Source organism: Dryobates pubescens, chromosome 26, assembly GCF_014839835.1.
Source record: "Dryobates pubescens isolate bDryPub1 chromosome 26, bDryPub1.pri, whole genome shotgun sequence".
Lineage (NCBI taxonomy): Eukaryota > Metazoa > Chordata > Aves > Piciformes > Picidae > Dryobates > Dryobates pubescens.
The window spans coordinates 7,778,759-7,795,733 of record NC_071637.1 but is presented as its reverse complement, the minus strand read 5'-3'; the positions used below and the strand labels follow the sequence as shown (position 1 = coordinate 7,795,733).

The window sequence follows — 16,975 nt, the reverse complement described above, 5'->3', positions numbered from 1 at the left end:
TTTAGTGCACAGAAGGCAGCTTAGCCACTCAGCTGTGAGCTTTCTTCAGTGTCTGGTACATTGTTCTCTGCTGACCATTCACCTACAGTCCTCTACTTCTCTGCACTCTGCTGCTGTAGTTTCTCTTGCATCCCAAGAGCAGAGTGTGCCAGGCACAGGCAAGTCTGAATGTTACTGCCTTTTTAAGTGGGATCAGGGAAGGAAAGACAGGCTGCAACACTGGACCGACGTGTGCCTTCCATCAGAATGTGTAACAATAATAATTTCAGAGACACAGGTCTTACATCTTTGCAGATGTCCCTCTGCTTTGTTCCAGTTAGCTCAGATTTACTCCTAGTAGTTGTATGTTTTACTTTAGACTCTTCCCAATCTCCAATAGAGGCACTTACCCTCTCTTGACTAGAAGGATGCTCCAATTGAGTATGACAAGAGAAAGGCTACCTGCAATCTTATTAATGCCACTTCAGTTACCATTCTTCTGCAGTATAAGAATTCAAAGGCAAAAGCAAGTTCCTTCCTTCAGATTTCTGCCCTCAAATAGAGAACCTACTACATGCTGCTCTAGTGTAATCCTCTGGATATAATAATGTCCTGTGACATCTGTCTTAGAAATAAATATATTAACAACAGGAATTGTCTTGGGTGCAAATCTATCCAACAGGAATCTTATTCTTACAAAGACCATCCAGCTGTTAGCAGAAGTCATTAGAGGTCAAGAGTCTGTTACAAACAATAGAAAAGAAAGCATACTTACAGGGGCTGACATCTCTGTACCTATTCCTATTTTTGTTTCTGGGATGTTTGGCCACTTTACATGGAAAATCACTGGCTTCATGCCTGATGTCCTGCAACAAAACAAAACAAAACACAACTTTCAAGGCTTAGATATGAATCCATCCAATACCATCACACCATTAGCTATTTTAAGACAAATACCTTTCTGATTTCACATCTTCACACGTGACAGTTCTGGACAGAAAGCACTTTGGGCTTCAAATTATGAACTGAGTTTGAACTTATTAGAATACAACATTAACATTATTATCAAGATAATCACATTTTAACAGACAAATAAAGCAGCAGAACTTATCCTAGATGTTCTGCCTTAAGGGCCCCCATGGAACAGGGTCCTTGCCCCAAAGCACTTTCATATGAACTACTTTAAGCAATGCTTTGCACTATCAGTAAACTATCAGTTGTAATTCTGACTCAGCAGCAATTAAGAAAGTTTGTTGTGAGAGAAAAAGCACCTGTCCACCCTCCCTGACATCACACACACAGGGAGGGGCCACTTGTCTAAGATCAATTACAGCTTTATTTGGAGTTATCAGCAGTATGTCACTATCAGGGTGTCTTTCAGATGCATAGATTAGCTCAGCCATCTGGGACAATTTCAAAACAGTTCCACCAATATAAAGAATTCTGCTGTCACACAGAATTACAGAATCACCAAGCTTGGAAGAGACCTCAAAGATCGAGTCCAACCTGTCACCACAAACCTCATGACTAGAGCATGGCACCAAGTGCCACGTCCAATCCCCTCTTGAACACCTCCAGGGATGATGACTCCACCACCTCCCTGGGCAGCCCATTCCAATGGCTAAGCTGGGACATTAGTCCAAGTGTGTAGAAATAGAACTTCACACTGTAAATAAATAGTGCTAAAAATGCCATACTTCAATAAAAATTAAAGCACTGGGAGTTTCAGGGTGAAGCTGTTAGATTTAACTGAAATTAATGAAAACTGGAGGAATGGATTTACTGAGAAATTGGTATTTTGACAGCAAAATTCAGTTTAAGAAATCCTCAGATAGATCACTGTGCACATATGTGCAGTGGACAAATGGACCTGGCCCAGAGGCCACTAAAATCATAAGTAAAAATAAGTTATCAAGCTGAATTAATCTCCTTTCATTGGATTAAATTAACATTGCTAATTATAGTCAGCCAAATTAAGCAGACTGTTATTAACTATCTGTCCAGATGCAGACACATTTGAGCATTGTGCTGATCCACACCGAGTGTGACCAGAGAACAGGTTTCTGTACACACAGAATGAGTGCCTTTGGAAGCTGCTGGTGATACACAGATAACTTGCACAGACAGCCTGAGCACTCCTCTATTAACAGTTTTGAACTGAAACTCAGGCTCTGGTTCAAATTGTGCTAACTTTCCAACATCAGAACAGGAGGATTTTACACCAGCAAATCTAATCCCCAACATGCAGGCCAAACCAAGCTGGTTTTTGGTTCCTCTCAGTTTTGCATGAGGAATCACACATACAATGCTGAAGATTTTCTCTTCTTAAGGGGGCTACCTGCTGCAGCTTATTGCTTTTTTCCCTTCTCCTACCCTGTTATTCAGTTATGCATCATCTTACACCCCAGGCTCCACGTCATGGGAAGATGTCTAGTTTACATATACCTGCTCAGAATTAGTGCAGTGTTCTGAAATGGCTCCTCACTGAAATAAGCCTTACATCAGCTGCTCTCTTTTTATAACTGAACACTTGGCCGCCAGTATTTCTGCTGACGAAGAATGCAGTCTGGAGAATATGATCTTGACCGCCACAGGCTACTATCTCCAACATGAGGTGGCTAAAAGGGTGTTTTCATGAATTTGTCACTGACATGAGGTTGGTGACTTTGCAGGGCTCTGGTTTTTTTTTGTTTTTTTTCCTCTCTGCTGTCTGCAGAGGATTAACAAGAGAGAAAACCAGGCAACCAGGAAAAACGATTTTCTACGTCTCTGACCATGTTTCCCATAAGCCTTACCTAAGTTAAGTGTTAAAATACATCATGAAAATCACCAGGACCAACCCATCACTTAGGATTCATGCCAAAAAAACCACCTACAACCAACCCAACAGTAAAATGCAAACCCAAACAAGACTGTTGGGGGCATTTTTGCTCTAAATATTGGGTTAAATTTGCAGCAGCACTAACCTACTTTTCTTTTCACAGCCTAAACAAATGTGAAAAGCACTGTCTCACCTTTTAAAACAACACATGGATTAAATACTTCCTTACAGAAGTGGAATGATGCAAAGGCCTTCTAATATACAAATATTATCCTTCAGTGCACAGGTGGATGTGCCCATACACACTGCTCCCAGCCTCACAAAGTTCCACAGATTCACATACCAACATCACATATCTAAGCATCTGAACCTGGTAATTTACTGCTCAGGGAATACCAAGTTGGCTATGATTACCTTGCTACCAAATAGTAGATATTTTTAGAGATGCTACAATGCCTAAAGGAACTGAAGGAATGAGGGAGTTCTAGGAGATGCCTATAGGCATAGAGGGAATGGAAAGAAGGTACCCAGGTACCTTCCAGAAACCATTTAAAAGCATAATGTATTTCTGAAGCACATTTCAACAAGCAGAAAAAAATATAACAGGGTGGGAGCAAAATGAAGAACCTAGATATGGCAACAGGCAAGCTGCTGCCTCCTGTGAGAATCCAGCTAGCACACAGTACTTCATTCCTGAATGTAAGGAACACCAATCAAATAGAAAATCCTAGAGGACATTAATGCCTGGGCCTCAGTGGTCAAATCCAGGGCCGAAAAGATGGGGCACAGTCTTCTCAGCAACACAGGACAAAAGTGGTTTGGGGGTTCCGGCTGAGGGTTTTTGGTTTGGGAGTGGGTTTTGTGTTACAGTAGTTGCTAGAACATTGGAAGTCACAAGAAATCTACAATCTCTTCTAGGATATGAAGCTAGCTTTAGCAGAAACCAGATGGCCTTCAGAGAAAACTATTGGAGACAAACAATCTAGTGACAAGTTATGTAAAGTGGCCATGTTAGAGGCTTTCTTGTGCATTCCTCAGAAACTTCTGTTACTGGTTACTGCTGGAATCACACAACTACTGATGTGCACTGGTGTTAGGGTGCCCAACAAACAGTACTACAGGATCTCCACGTTGGAGACTGCAGATTCATTCGAAGCATGGAATTGTTTTGCTATGAGGAACTTGAAGTCAGTGATGTCACGAGAACTGACTTCAGTGGAGGAACACAGGGACTGATGAAGTTATGAAACACCTTCTTGGATCACACTCAGAGTCACACTGCAGAGATCCTGTCATTTCAAAAGGAAGCTCGACATTTCATTTAAAAGGTCGTGCAATATAAAACTTAAAAGAGGAAGGGCTAGACCTGAAGTCGGTTTTCCAAAGTCAAATGCTTCTGGTTTTGAACATGAGTCATTCCATGCCACTCATATCCTGGTTTTAAGTCCTGAACCCTGTGCAACCCCCAAAAACTCAAGAGGTGGAAAGAGGAAGTCTGCTGAAGCACTGTTCTTCAAGTGGGAAGTTCTAACTGTTAATTCACAGTAGTGACTGGAATAAGTTTTTTAGTGCTTTACAGAAGAAAGCTGCTCTCAGTTGCATGAATGGATTCCACCTGCTCTGACAGCACCACATTCCCTGCCACAAAGGACAGACAGAGAATGCAAAGGCAGATGGCTGTTTGCTCAGCCCCATAAACACAGTCTTTTACTTTCCAGAGTCCTACAGATGTTCATCAGGATGAAGTGCTCATGGTAGCTTCTAGTCCCTTTTCCCAAAGCCTCCTGCACCAAGACACTCAACTCATCCTCCCTTCCCCCTACTAGAAACCTAACATTAGTGAGTCACCCTGTAGACCACAGCCCTTTCTTTACGTTCCTCCCAGCCTTCAAAACCTTACCCTCCAGTCAGCCTCCTAACCAGCTAACCTCGCTGAAGTCATAGGGCTATCAATTCCCTCTTTACTCAGTAAGTATTTTCTGCAATCTTTCCTACTAGTCCTGGCTACTGACATTCTGCACTACGCTACAGCTGCCACACAGACTCTTTGCACAACAGCAGGATGTTAAGGGTTGGAAGGGACGTCTGGGGATCTTCCAGTCCAGCAGCACATTTGACTATACTTTTGTCATCTTGTTCAGACACTGCCAGGAGATTAAGAAGAGAAGATACACCCCAAAATCTTCAAGGAACTGAGGGATAAGATCACATAAGAGGTGTGCATGACAGCAGCCATTCAAGCAGACACACCAAAGCTTTGTTTTTCTTTGGAAGAGAAACCAAATGTCCAACCTAAAGGCCTTCAGATTTGACAGAGAGGCTCCTGAGGAACTCTGCAGCAGGCCTTGATTTCCTCACACTGTTTTATTACACCATAGCCTCTGGAGTAGCTCAGACTAAGAGATAATGATATACTGGCATTTTAACAGTTCTGTTCCTACGGGAAGCAGCAATTGCCAAGATCTTATCACAGGATAGATTACTGTGCACTTCTCTATCTACTGAGGCAGTAACACTACAGAAAGCAATTTGCAGTAAGCATGCAAAGACTTAAATTTAAAAAAAAAAGTAATTGTAGCTTAAGAGCTTAACAAAAAATAAAACCCAGATTTCCTCTTAAAGCTAGCACTGAAAAAGAAGTGGAAAATAAAAGAGAGTTACATTAATGTCCAGTGAAAGCTGCTGTTTTCTGAGCTGCCATTTCAGGCTGATTTCAGAATGGAAATACCCCTATGATTATGTGAGGTGGGTAAGACCCATGCAGAAGATGACAAGAAAAATGGTGAGCACAAAGGCATCTCCAATAAATAGCTACTTTACAGAAAAGGGAAAAGATCTTCAGATTCAGTGTGTAAGGGAGCAAACTGAGTCATTGAGCAGCAGTGAACCGACTCCTCAACAGAAGAATCTCTCCAAGATATAAAGCATACATAGATCAACTGTTCACTCAACCCACTTTGACAAGCAAGACTGGATTTCTCATCCTATGTTAAACTTTGCATCAGGGTATTTGGAGGACAAGAAATGAGGAATGTAACTTGTAGGTAACAGTAAGTTAATCTAAAGATCAGATAAACAGACAGCCAATGGGATCCCATAACATTAATTCTTAACAAGCTGCAGAGTTTTAGCCAGATAAATCAAATAAACATAGACTTCAATGCTTTTTAAAAACCTTGTCTCTCAGTTTTGCTTTCAAGTAAAAACTGGTAGTATTGACTTGCTTATTAATATCCCTCAAAAAAAAAAAGGCGGCTGGCATGCCAAGCTTCTTCCTGAGGTCAAATAGCACAGAGAGAGAAAGAACAGGATAGGCTTGTGTAAAGATCAACAACGCTCTGACGTGAGTTTAAAAATAAAGAAACAAATAGGAATCACACACTTGCAACATGGTTTTCCTAGAAAGCCCCTTGCTAATTCAGCACTGCATGGGCTATCTGGAACAGGTTGCAGCAAGGCATCATAAGCAGGACTTCTGACACCAGTCAGCTGGTTGTAGGCACGGAAAGAACTCCCCAGGAGAATGTAAACTGGGCATGACAACGTTCCTAAATCATATCAGCACGTGGCAATGTGAGACATTTCATCTGGGCCCTTATTTATTGCAGCTAGCAGATATTACAGACTGTTACTCACCACTGACTGGTTTCAATGTGCCTACCTGTAGAAATGTAGGAATTATGAAAGCCAATCTGCAGTATTTTATTGTACCCACTTAATCAGCTGCACTCTATAAATGGTCAATTAAACAGTTGCACCTGAATGGTTCTTACAGCTTGGGCATGTACTTCCAGAAGGGAGAAAGCCACATACTTGTGTCATTTCCACATTTTAACAGTACATTTATTTTGCATGCTGTCAAAAGGAAGACATTGCAGAGCTAAGCTGTTCAGATTCTTGTTTTGCTTCAAAGTTGTTATCTGCAGTAAGTAAAAACTGGTTTTGAAGGCTGCAGGAGAGCCAGAGCAATCAGAGATCTAAACTCCAGTATTAGGTTAAAGCATTACATGAGACTTCTCAAATTTCAGTAAGTTCAAAATACAGTTTGTCCTTGAAATTTATGACCCATAACAGAAGAAGTTCAGAGTAGCTGGCAGGAACATTTTACTTCTGCTGTTTCGTAGCCATGTACTCACTGCCAAACAGGAAATAACTGAATGGAGGGTCAGTACAAGAAAACAACTGAAGTTCCCTTCTTCACATCCACTTCTATTTTTCCACCCAGATACTCAATCTGCTCCAGAAATGCATCTCAGAAATTATTGAAAGGACAGAGACTTTTGAGAAGATGAAATGGTTGCTTCTTGACAGCTGTTGTGCAGACTAAGAGCTTTGCTATCTGTATCATCAAACAAATTCAGTGCCAGGAAACAAACCACAGTCTCATTAAAGCATCAAGAGGTTCTAACTTGGTTACTTTTCTCCTCTAAGAAAAATAATCACAGAGATGAGATCCAGGTCTTGATTCACTCAAACATTAGAGGTCTCCAGATAGAGTTGTGGGTTAACCTCATCTCAAATAGACTGGTGCATCTGACAGCCCAGATGTCCACGTAACTCCTAAAGGAATTTAGTCTGCAGTCTGTTGTTCAAGCTTAAAAATTAGTTAATTTCTGTCCTGCAGGGTATTCCAAGCTTCGTAAGTGGACATAAACAGCCATTCTTTCCCAGTTACCTAATGTTTTCATTCTGACATCTCAAAAGCTACCTTGTAGCTTTGACAGAGCTATGACCACAAAAAAACCCCCAACCAAACAAAAAATAAACAAACCAACCCAACAAAACCCCCAAACAAAAAACACCCAGGAGGTAAAGACCACATGGCTTTGGAGAGGGAAGGAAAAAGACATGTTATTACCAGAAGGTAAGGGATGGATGAGAGAAGCTTCCTCTCACACCTGTACACAGCAAAACCAGATCATTGTGCTGCGTAAGTAAGGTATTTCCCTAAACTTGACACAAACTGCCACTTAGAAACGAAAGGAGAAGAGATGGCCCCAGATGCACTGCAGATGATTTACAATTTCTGAAGGGGAGCTCTGACTTCATGAAATAGGAACCATGGAGTGGTTTTTTTTCCTCTTATACTCACTCAGAATCATCTACTATCTTTCAAAGCTACCACATACAGTGTTAATAACCTCAGCTCGTGTTAAGAAAGCAAGGCTGCACTATTGTCCCAAATTCCCTGCATGATCCATTATCACCACTTAAAATGAAGACAAATGAGCTCATGTGATTAATAAATTAATCAAATGTAACGCTCTCTTGCTTCTGAGTGCCCCCTTTTCAGCTGTATTACAAAGTCAAAATGAGTTACAAGCTATCTGCACCAACATCACTTCTTGCTCACAGCTTCATCATTTGTTCACTGTCATGGTCATTAGTGATCACCAATATTTGCAAGTTTTTACTGCCTTTTTTTGGTTGAGGTTTGGTTGTGTTTTTTTAAGCCATCAGGCAGCTATGTATTCCTCCCGCCCTCCAATTCCCTTGAAATTATGCAAATATTTTCAGACACATGCTAGACTTTCAAGTGTTTAAATTTGCTCACATGGGTCTCAGAAAGCAGCTCAGGTTAATATACCAATGTATTAACACCCATTAACATACAACTGACCACTGAAGTGCAGCACAAGAAGCTCAATGTATACATCCAGAAAGCCTAAATCACTTAAGTAGTTCAGTGTTCTGCATGGGAAAAACCCTACAAACTAAACCAAACCAAATCCAGCCTTTGTAAAAGGTCTGAGATACTCTTTGGTTTAAACAGTTTTGAGGATTGTGCTGTAACAAGGACAGAAGGCTTCAGAGGAAAGCCAGTTAAGCCTGGTTTGCAGAATTAATCCAGCTGGCATTCATGTTTGAATTAAAAATTAAAATACCTGCTTACAGAAAGAATTTATTTTGTAGAACTCCACCAAAAAAATGGAGATAAAAATCTTCCTAATAGCTGTCTAACAGCAGCCAGCTGAGACTGTTTCTCTCAGTAACCAGAGTCCTATTTACTAAAAGATAGTAAAAGGTAATGCCATGTTGACATAGTTCAATCTGTAACAGCTTTATCCAAAACCCCTTTGGTAGAAGTATAAGCTATTTCTTACATTCCAGGCATTTGATCAAGATATGGGAACTCACTTCATCTGTAGCTACAACAAGCAAACTAAACCCTAGATTTTGCTGTCTTTACCAGGTAATTTGATGGATGAAATCCCCAAGTCTTAACAGAAAAGAATCAGACACAGAAGGATGAAACTGAAGTATTATCCTTTAAGTTTTTCACTCTGTTTCAGGGCCTATCATGACTGTACCTGTCATGACTGACATATGGATAGCCTAGTTAGAGACTGGAAGCTTGGTGCCATGGTTTAGTTGATTAGATAGTGTTGGGTGATAGGTTGGACTCAATGATCTCGAAGGTCTTTACCAACCTGGTTAATTCTATTCTATTCTTAGAGCCCTGAAAACAGTTCTTTCCACCAGGCAGTGGCTAATTTCTCTTCACAAGATCAATACAGGTGGGAAAACAGTGAGAATTCTTGTTCTAGATAAGCTCAAACCAGCTGTAAATGCCATCACCATTACAGGAATCTTATTCAGATATCTCACCTTTAAAAAACCCCACCTAAACCCTTCAAGAGTTAAAAAAAAGGAAGGAAAAAAAAAAACGGGGGGGGGGGGGAAAGCTTAGCTGTATTATTTTCAATCAAGGAATATTCAAAAGATAAGCCAACCAACCAACCCCACAACAACACCCCCCCCAGTCACTCATGCTTTGTTAATATCACAAGTTTCACTTTGGGCAGGAATCAATAGGCAGAAAGTCAAGCCTGACTTCCTGTAAATGGATCCCAGCACACTGAAACAAGCACATTCATAAACTTGAAGCAGAAGAACACAGGCACATAGTTCCATTTAACAATTTATCCCCCTCTCCCTTCCCACAGAAGGCCTGTGTGATTTGATCTGTACAGGTATAGGCCATCAGAGTGTTTCCTCTGGGGCAGAGATGCTAGTAATTATACTCCTTTCCCATCAGCTGCATGACAACAGTATGCAAGCAATGCAAATCACAACCAGACCATGACCAAAGTTGTCTTCTACCCCATTCTCCAGTTATCCCCTCTGACAAACTGTCTCCTTAATTTTGATAACTGTCACCTGTGGGGTTTAAGATGTAGGTTTGTTTGCTGGGCTAAGTTGAGTGTTTTAAAGGGATCTCTTACATGCCTTCTTTTAACTGAATTATGATTTCAGAATTTAAACTTGGCCTGGTAACTGAACTGACAACAATGAGATATTTGGATCCAACTGGCATTCTGCAATCAGACCCACTTGCAGCACTCCCCCCTGAGTGCCCTCATCAGGCAACAGAGTCAGGCTTGTATCCCTTTAAAGCTGAACAGATCTTTATGGCTTCTTTTTCCTTCTCTCCCATCTTTGACACCAGTGTAAATGTCTGCTTCAAGAGTTCTGGTTCTGAACACGTTCTGCTCTTCTATTTAACTTGGGCATGCTGGCATGCTGCTCAGTAAAAACAATACAAACATTCAGAATACCTGGCATTTTTATTACTCCTGTCAATAAGGAATTTGACAGGCTGCTAGAATATATTGTGCCAGTATAGAAAGACAGTATCATCTTCTGCCTGAAGATAGACTCCAGACAGTTGTTTAGTACTGGATCTACTGTTGCTGTTTAAGGCCCTCCTCCAGTTTTGGAGACTACTAACACACTCATGAAGTGAACTACAACAGAACTCCTGCAGGGCCAAAGGACCCAGAGCACCCAGATGCAGACCAAGTTCTCGATGAGTAACATCACACCTGCCAAGTCTGAAAGCAAGCAGCCCTGCACATTTGAAGAGCTTAACTCTCAGTCTTCCTACCGAGACCTGATTAAGTCTTTTTTTAAAGAGGGCTTCATTTTAGATGAAAACACACACTTCACATGCACTGAACTGCAAACGAAACTTGTCTGTGGTATTTGTGTCCTTTCACCTTTTCCTGGAAAGTATGTTGACTAAAAGCCAAACAAACAGCACAGCACTTTAGCTGCTTGATAGACAAACACGGCTGTATTTCACTCAGGACAAGTATTTTAAAGGAACAAAAGAACATTAATTTGGGTTTTGTTTGTTTGTTTGTTCATTTGTGCATTTGTCTGACCAGCAGTTTAAACTTGCACAACTGCAGAATTACCATGGATGACATGAGTTAAACAGCTACATTACTAACTGGTATCTTGAAAATACTGGTCACACTAACAGAAGATTAGTCAAGTCCAGCATTCCCTCATCAGTAACATGCAGGAATTCTCAAAATAACAGAACTGCCAGAGAGAAAAGGACAGGCTGCAATTCCCAAGGGATCTTAATTTTGTCACAGTCACTTTTAAATGAAGATACCACGTGCGAGGTAGAAATCTAGTTGTCTAACACACAACTAGAAGCTACCCAGCACTACAACACTTTAGCAAACCACTGCTCTAAGTAGAAAAGATGAATTTCCACCACAAGGTATATTTCCATAACATGGGCCAGAGAAGAAGCTTGCAGTCACCTTCCCAATGTATTTATGAAAGCATCCACGAAAGTGTAACACAAATCTGAGCTCCTAAACAAAGGGCAATTCCCCAGACATTCCAATTGGTATGACCATGTTCCTTCCTCCAAGGGAAGGCCTTTTTGCCATGAAGCCAGAGCACAGAAGTTGACAGCACAGAATATGAGCCCTTAAACCAGAGGCCTGTCCTGGGAAAGCATCTCACGGAAAATGACAAGGTGTTTATACAGCAGTTCCAAAACACCAACCACTAATAAGCTGTGAACACAACCGCACCAACGAGTTAAGCTTTCCCTTTCCTCCCTAATTGAAACCAATTAGGCGGCATCCATGAAGCATCAGGGATTTTAGCTAGGAATAACCATGAAGTAGCCCTAAGGGACAGGTAAAGTAACTACAAAATACACAAGACCTTAGCAACAGTTGTGATGTGGATAAAATAGTGATCTACTACAAAGCCACCATCTCTCCTAAATCCATCATTTTGCCTACCCAGCAAAGATTTAAAGAAACCTGTCAGGCTCTGGGATGTTTTATAGCTCTAATCTTCAAGGCAATTCTAACAACTCAGAGAAAGAGAAGTTGTTTCCTTAAAACAGTCTCCTAATGGTACAGTGGGGTTCTTGGTTGGCTGGTTTGTTTATTTTTCCCCCCAGAGAGTTTGATTTTACACCCACAATTTACACCATCACAATTCCAGGGAAGGTATGCGATGCTCTGAGTGAGATCACAAGGGGTTTTAACCCTGGATTTGGCCAGCAGGAACATGCTTTTTACTGTTTTCAGCTTGTTCTGCAGCACTTTGTTGCAAGTGGATGATGAGGCTCAAAGAAAAAAAAATACATACATCTCTTGGATCATGCCAGATCTACACTGAAGTGGTGGTCATTACTAGTAACTGGATGACCAAAGACAGTTTACAAATACTGCTTGAAAACAGGAAATAAGGTGACCTTGGAAGTTTTGGTGCATGCTCAAACTGGGTAGTAAAAAACAAGTAGAATGCCCATTGGAATGGGCTGCCCAGGGAGGTGGTGGGGTCACTGGAGGTGTTTAGGAAGAGACTGGATGGGGTGCTTGGTACCATGGTATAGTTGATTAGATAGTGTTGGATGATAGGTTGGACTCAATGACCTCAAAGGTCTCTTCCAACCTGGTTAATTCTATTCTACGAGAGATGGCTAAACAGAGACACTTATATCAAAATGCAAGGAACTGTGTCAGAGTGGTCTTACAGTACTAGGTGTGCCTGAAAACAAAATCCAAGCTTTTAAAGAGCTCTCTTATTAACTTATCAAGCTCTTTATAAATTCAACAACTTGACTTGGCACTTTACAATACCTTCTAAAAACCACAGTCCATGCCATGAGTAATAGGGCAAACAGGTGACTTTGTACACTTAAGATTTATCATCATTTTTGTTATGCTGTTAACACATCAGGATTACATGCAAAGGGAAAAGGCAGGTTGTATGTAAGAATATGCTCATACATCATCCTTTGCAAGATCATTAGAGACTTATAGCTACAAAAATATCCTTCTAGGATTTACAAAGGAAAATATCATTCATTTTTTCAGATCTCTGCTATTGTCCTTGGGCTGCCCTAACATCAAATTTGCTGTTGCTGGCATTACATTCCAAAATCAACACTTATGTTACACTGGTAATTTTCATCTACCTAATCTCTTCTGAATAGCCAGTTGTGTCTTCCCTCAAGAGTAGTGCAAATGCACCAGCTAAAGAACACACCTACTGAAGACAGAAGCCACCTCTCAGTTGCTATTATGGATGCTACTTGTGTTCTCCAAGCAGATTAGTTTTCATCTGCAACGCTCCAACTCATTAGGTTTCTAACTTAGGAGTCAATGTTTCTCACTACCATTTTAGGAATCCAACCACTTCACTGTAACACTCTTGGGTTGACAGCTGTGTTGGAACAACTATATATTCCTCCTTTCAGAAGGGACGTTACTTCTCTGAGCAGTTTGGTTAGGCTCTTGTAGGAATGCTTTTGTCTTCCATGGTCTCTAGAGGCAATGCAATTAAGTTTTAGATTAGCTGCCCTACCCCATTATTAACACCATAGGAAAAAAAAAGAATTGTCATTGGACACAGACATCATTTGGAGCCAGGGGAGCCAGGCCTGGAAATCATACATTTCCTGTATGTTTCTGGTGGAAAGACTTTCTAAATGCAAAAGCACTTCTGGATTAATTGTTAATGGCCTATTTTCTGTGACACCACAAAACCAGAAACAAAGAGATTATTCCTTAGGTGTCAGAACTCCTGGAATTTGCCTACTTTTTATTTTCTTGAGTTGGTTTGAAAGTCTCTTACCATCATGAAAACCAGAAGTGAAAACAGGATTAGTCTGCAAGCATCATTTTCTGCCTCCAGCACTAACTAGAACTAAGCTCAGCTCTTATCTGCCTCAGAGGATAAAGTAAGCTCGCTCATGGGGTTAACAGAAGCAAGCAGGAATTAAAATAGTTCTTCTGTTCTAACTAATACTTAATTCTTACTCAAGTTCAACTAGCTTTATATATATGCCTTTAGAAAGTACAGTCAGTTAAAGCAGTCTTAGACACCAGCTTGCCATCTGTTATGTTAAAATTAGACCGACTTTTTTTCCTTTTTAAGCGACACATTTATGCATGAAGTACATCTACACAGTACATGCAGATTTTGAGGAATACTTTTGCTCACCCAGTCACCTCTGCAGAGTGTACCAAAGAAAGCTTATTAGAAAAAAAGAAATTACTTCAAGAACATATTGCTGAAGTTAATCTTGATAGCATCTCATAGGAGTGTAAAGACTTCACACAGAATAAGCTCCACCAGCACTCTTTTCCAAATTTTTATTAGTGCAGTTACTACGTGGTCTGCAGAAGCACAGTTAACTGCAAACATTTTTTCAGCTTTCAGGATGGAATTTACAGCCGTTTTTACAGGACCTGCACATTTTCACATCTCAGGGATCAACGCAGAAGCGTTCTGAATGCAAACAACAGCATGCGAGAAGTTTTTGTGTAACGGAGGAGGCCAACATTCTTGGGAGAGCAAAAAAGGGGGAATATGTATGTTAGACTCCATGTAAACAGCTTACAAAAAAGTATAAGTACTTCATTCCAGGACTCATGCCTCTTCCTCTGAGGAAGCTTCCAGTTTTGAGTTCATACAAATCATACACCTAATTTTAGTGTAACTCAGCCCACAGGCCACCTGAAGAGCTCTGTTGTATATTCCCACTGTTTGCTCCATTAAAAAAAGTAGCAGACTGACTGCACCAAAACCATTGATTGTAACATCATTTTTAGAGGTAGTAACATGGGTACCAATGAGACCTAGAGACATTATAAAGTGGCTAAATATAGTAATTTGAATCCCTAGCTTAGTCAGCTTGGCAGAAACAGCTGTGTTCAGTGTACCCTCTAATTAGTTTGCATATTACAAGAGTTCCAAAGGTTATTTCCCTCTCAGAAACCTACTAAATTAGCCTCCACAGCACAATACTGTTACTATATCAAATGCAACAGCAACAGATTATTCAGACTTTAGAGACTTACCACTATTTTTTCTGTAATGTTTCATTTATAAAGGCATATATTCTTATTTGATAAGGTAAAGGCAATCTCCTCTCTATCTGGAGCATTCAGAAGAGCCTGTCTTGAAAGGAAAAGAAAAGGTCTGGTTCATAGCTGCTTGCTTATGAACATGTGCTCCTTGTTTAAAGAGCTCTGAACTCTAGTTTCAGTAATCAATGCACAAAAGCATTCATGTAGCTCCTGCACCTATGTAGCAGCAAAAGCATGAAACAGAGAAACTTCTCAAACACACCACACCAGAACTGCCATGAAGGTTTTTTGCCGAGACCTCTGTGCTTTGGAAATAGCAACCTGGAGGTTGGTATTTTGGAGCAATCTTTGTTCTGATGATGGAAGAAATGCATTAGAAATCAAAGGTGTTGGTTTCTTTTACCCAAACTGAATGTTTAATTCTATATTGCAGAAACTTGGGCTGCATGGCCAAGATAATCTTCTGAATACACATTATGTAAGCGAGACTTTCAAAATGCAGACTGCCCCACCAACAGTCAAAATGTGATTAAATTTACATGGCAGAACTAGTGGCAAGCCAATGTTAAACATGCTTGAATATGAATTAACAGTCAGACTTTAAAATTAAAGCATAAGTGGCTCTAGATGTACCAGATTCTTACTCTGCAGGCACAGCTATATCAGTGATGAAGAATGGAAGCTGAGGAGCAACATGCATTAGCACACTGCATTTACAATTGGCTTTCACAACACAAGTCGTATTTAAGCCATCACTTTTTGGTTTATATGTCTTATGCCAGTTATTTTATTAGTATTTTTAGAAACAGGAAAGGTAAGATAATTTCTTGAAATATATGTCTACTGGTAAAAGCATGGGTTTGGATTCACTTTTTTCTAGAGACAACGAAGACAAAGTACCATAACATAAAATCCCATGTTAAACCTTTAGAAGAAGCAGCAAAGCAATACCACTAAATGTTTAGTAGGGTCAAGAAAAGCCTCGGTTTTAATGCAAGTAAAGATAAGAAAGGCCTCAGTTGTAACACAAGTAAGGTGTGCATTACTTTGAAACACTGTGCAGTGAGTGTTCACAGCAGTATTTTTTTTCTCATGGCTCAGGAGTGTCACTCTGTACACATCATTTCATTCATGTTGGGTACTCCAACGATCCAAAAGCTAAGAGAACTTTCTAACGTATTTGCAGATGCTAAGGTAATAAAGTCACATCATGACTATGATGTGACATATCCAAACCACACTGGTATTATTTCTGTGTTTAGAATACTGTGGGACAGGCACAGCCATTATTGCCAACTCACTACTAATCCCATCAAAATTCTCCAAGCTATGAGCCCCTGTATAGAGGAAGTACTAAAACACACAAGAAAGGAAGTGGCAGGAATTATTAAATAGGAAGTTGTGAACTCTGCTTTACCTGTTTTAAAGATCTCTACATCGTATTTAGTGGTAAGCTTCATTTCCTTTAGGATGTTTTACTGGCTTCCTTGAGATGCCATTAAGTTAAATGTGTGAGGGGATTATAAAACTTATTTAGTGTCCAGAAACCCTGTTCATTCAGAATGATGGGCATGTGTTAGAACAGCTACCAGCTCCATGATGTAAGTGGGTTTCCCTCCTCCATGCTGTTTCTTCCCTGCAATTTCAGCTATAATATAAAATCCTAACAAGTTCTAATGGATGGCATAAGAAAGCTTCACTCTGTTGGCTGTTACTAATAACAGGAGCAGTGGAACTCAAGATTCATTCTGCCAAAGCATACTCATTACATTCTTACCAAAAGCTTTTCACCATTTCTAACACAATGAGATTCAAGTTGAAAGAGAATGTACAATTAACAGGATTGCACAAACCACGTTCATGCCTCTGCATGCAGGGAAAGGCCAAACAAGAGCGCTGCTCTTACAATAGAACCAGCACACAGTCATGTTTTTGGTAGTTGTGTTTCCCAGCATACCGCCCAAATCTGCATTTGGGAGCTTTAAGTAGCTGCAACTGCTTAACCACCACTCCCAGAAAGAAGTTACAATATCCT

At 40.4% G+C, this 16,975-nt stretch overlaps 1 protein-coding gene across 3 annotated transcripts in view; it reads right to left on the bottom strand.

Moving 5' to 3' along the window:
• Positions 1–16,975, bottom strand: part of PTPN1 (protein tyrosine phosphatase non-receptor type 1) — a 42,855-nt gene that overhangs the window by 14,454 nt on the left and 11,426 nt on the right. The window contains exons 2-3 of one of the 3 annotated variants that reach the window (XM_054173474.1): positions 14,932–15,027; positions 755–845 (exon numbers count right to left, since the gene is read on the bottom strand). Coding sequence is in view for 1 of the 3 variants with exons in the window: in XM_054173471.1 (XP_054029446.1) it covers positions 755–845 (91 nt within the window). In the remaining 2 variants the exon portion in view is untranslated. Of the gene's footprint in view, positions 1–754; positions 846–14,931; positions 15,032–16,975 lie in introns of all 3 variants that reach the window. The other 2 variants (XM_054173473.1, XM_054173471.1) reach the window with 2 other exon arrangements.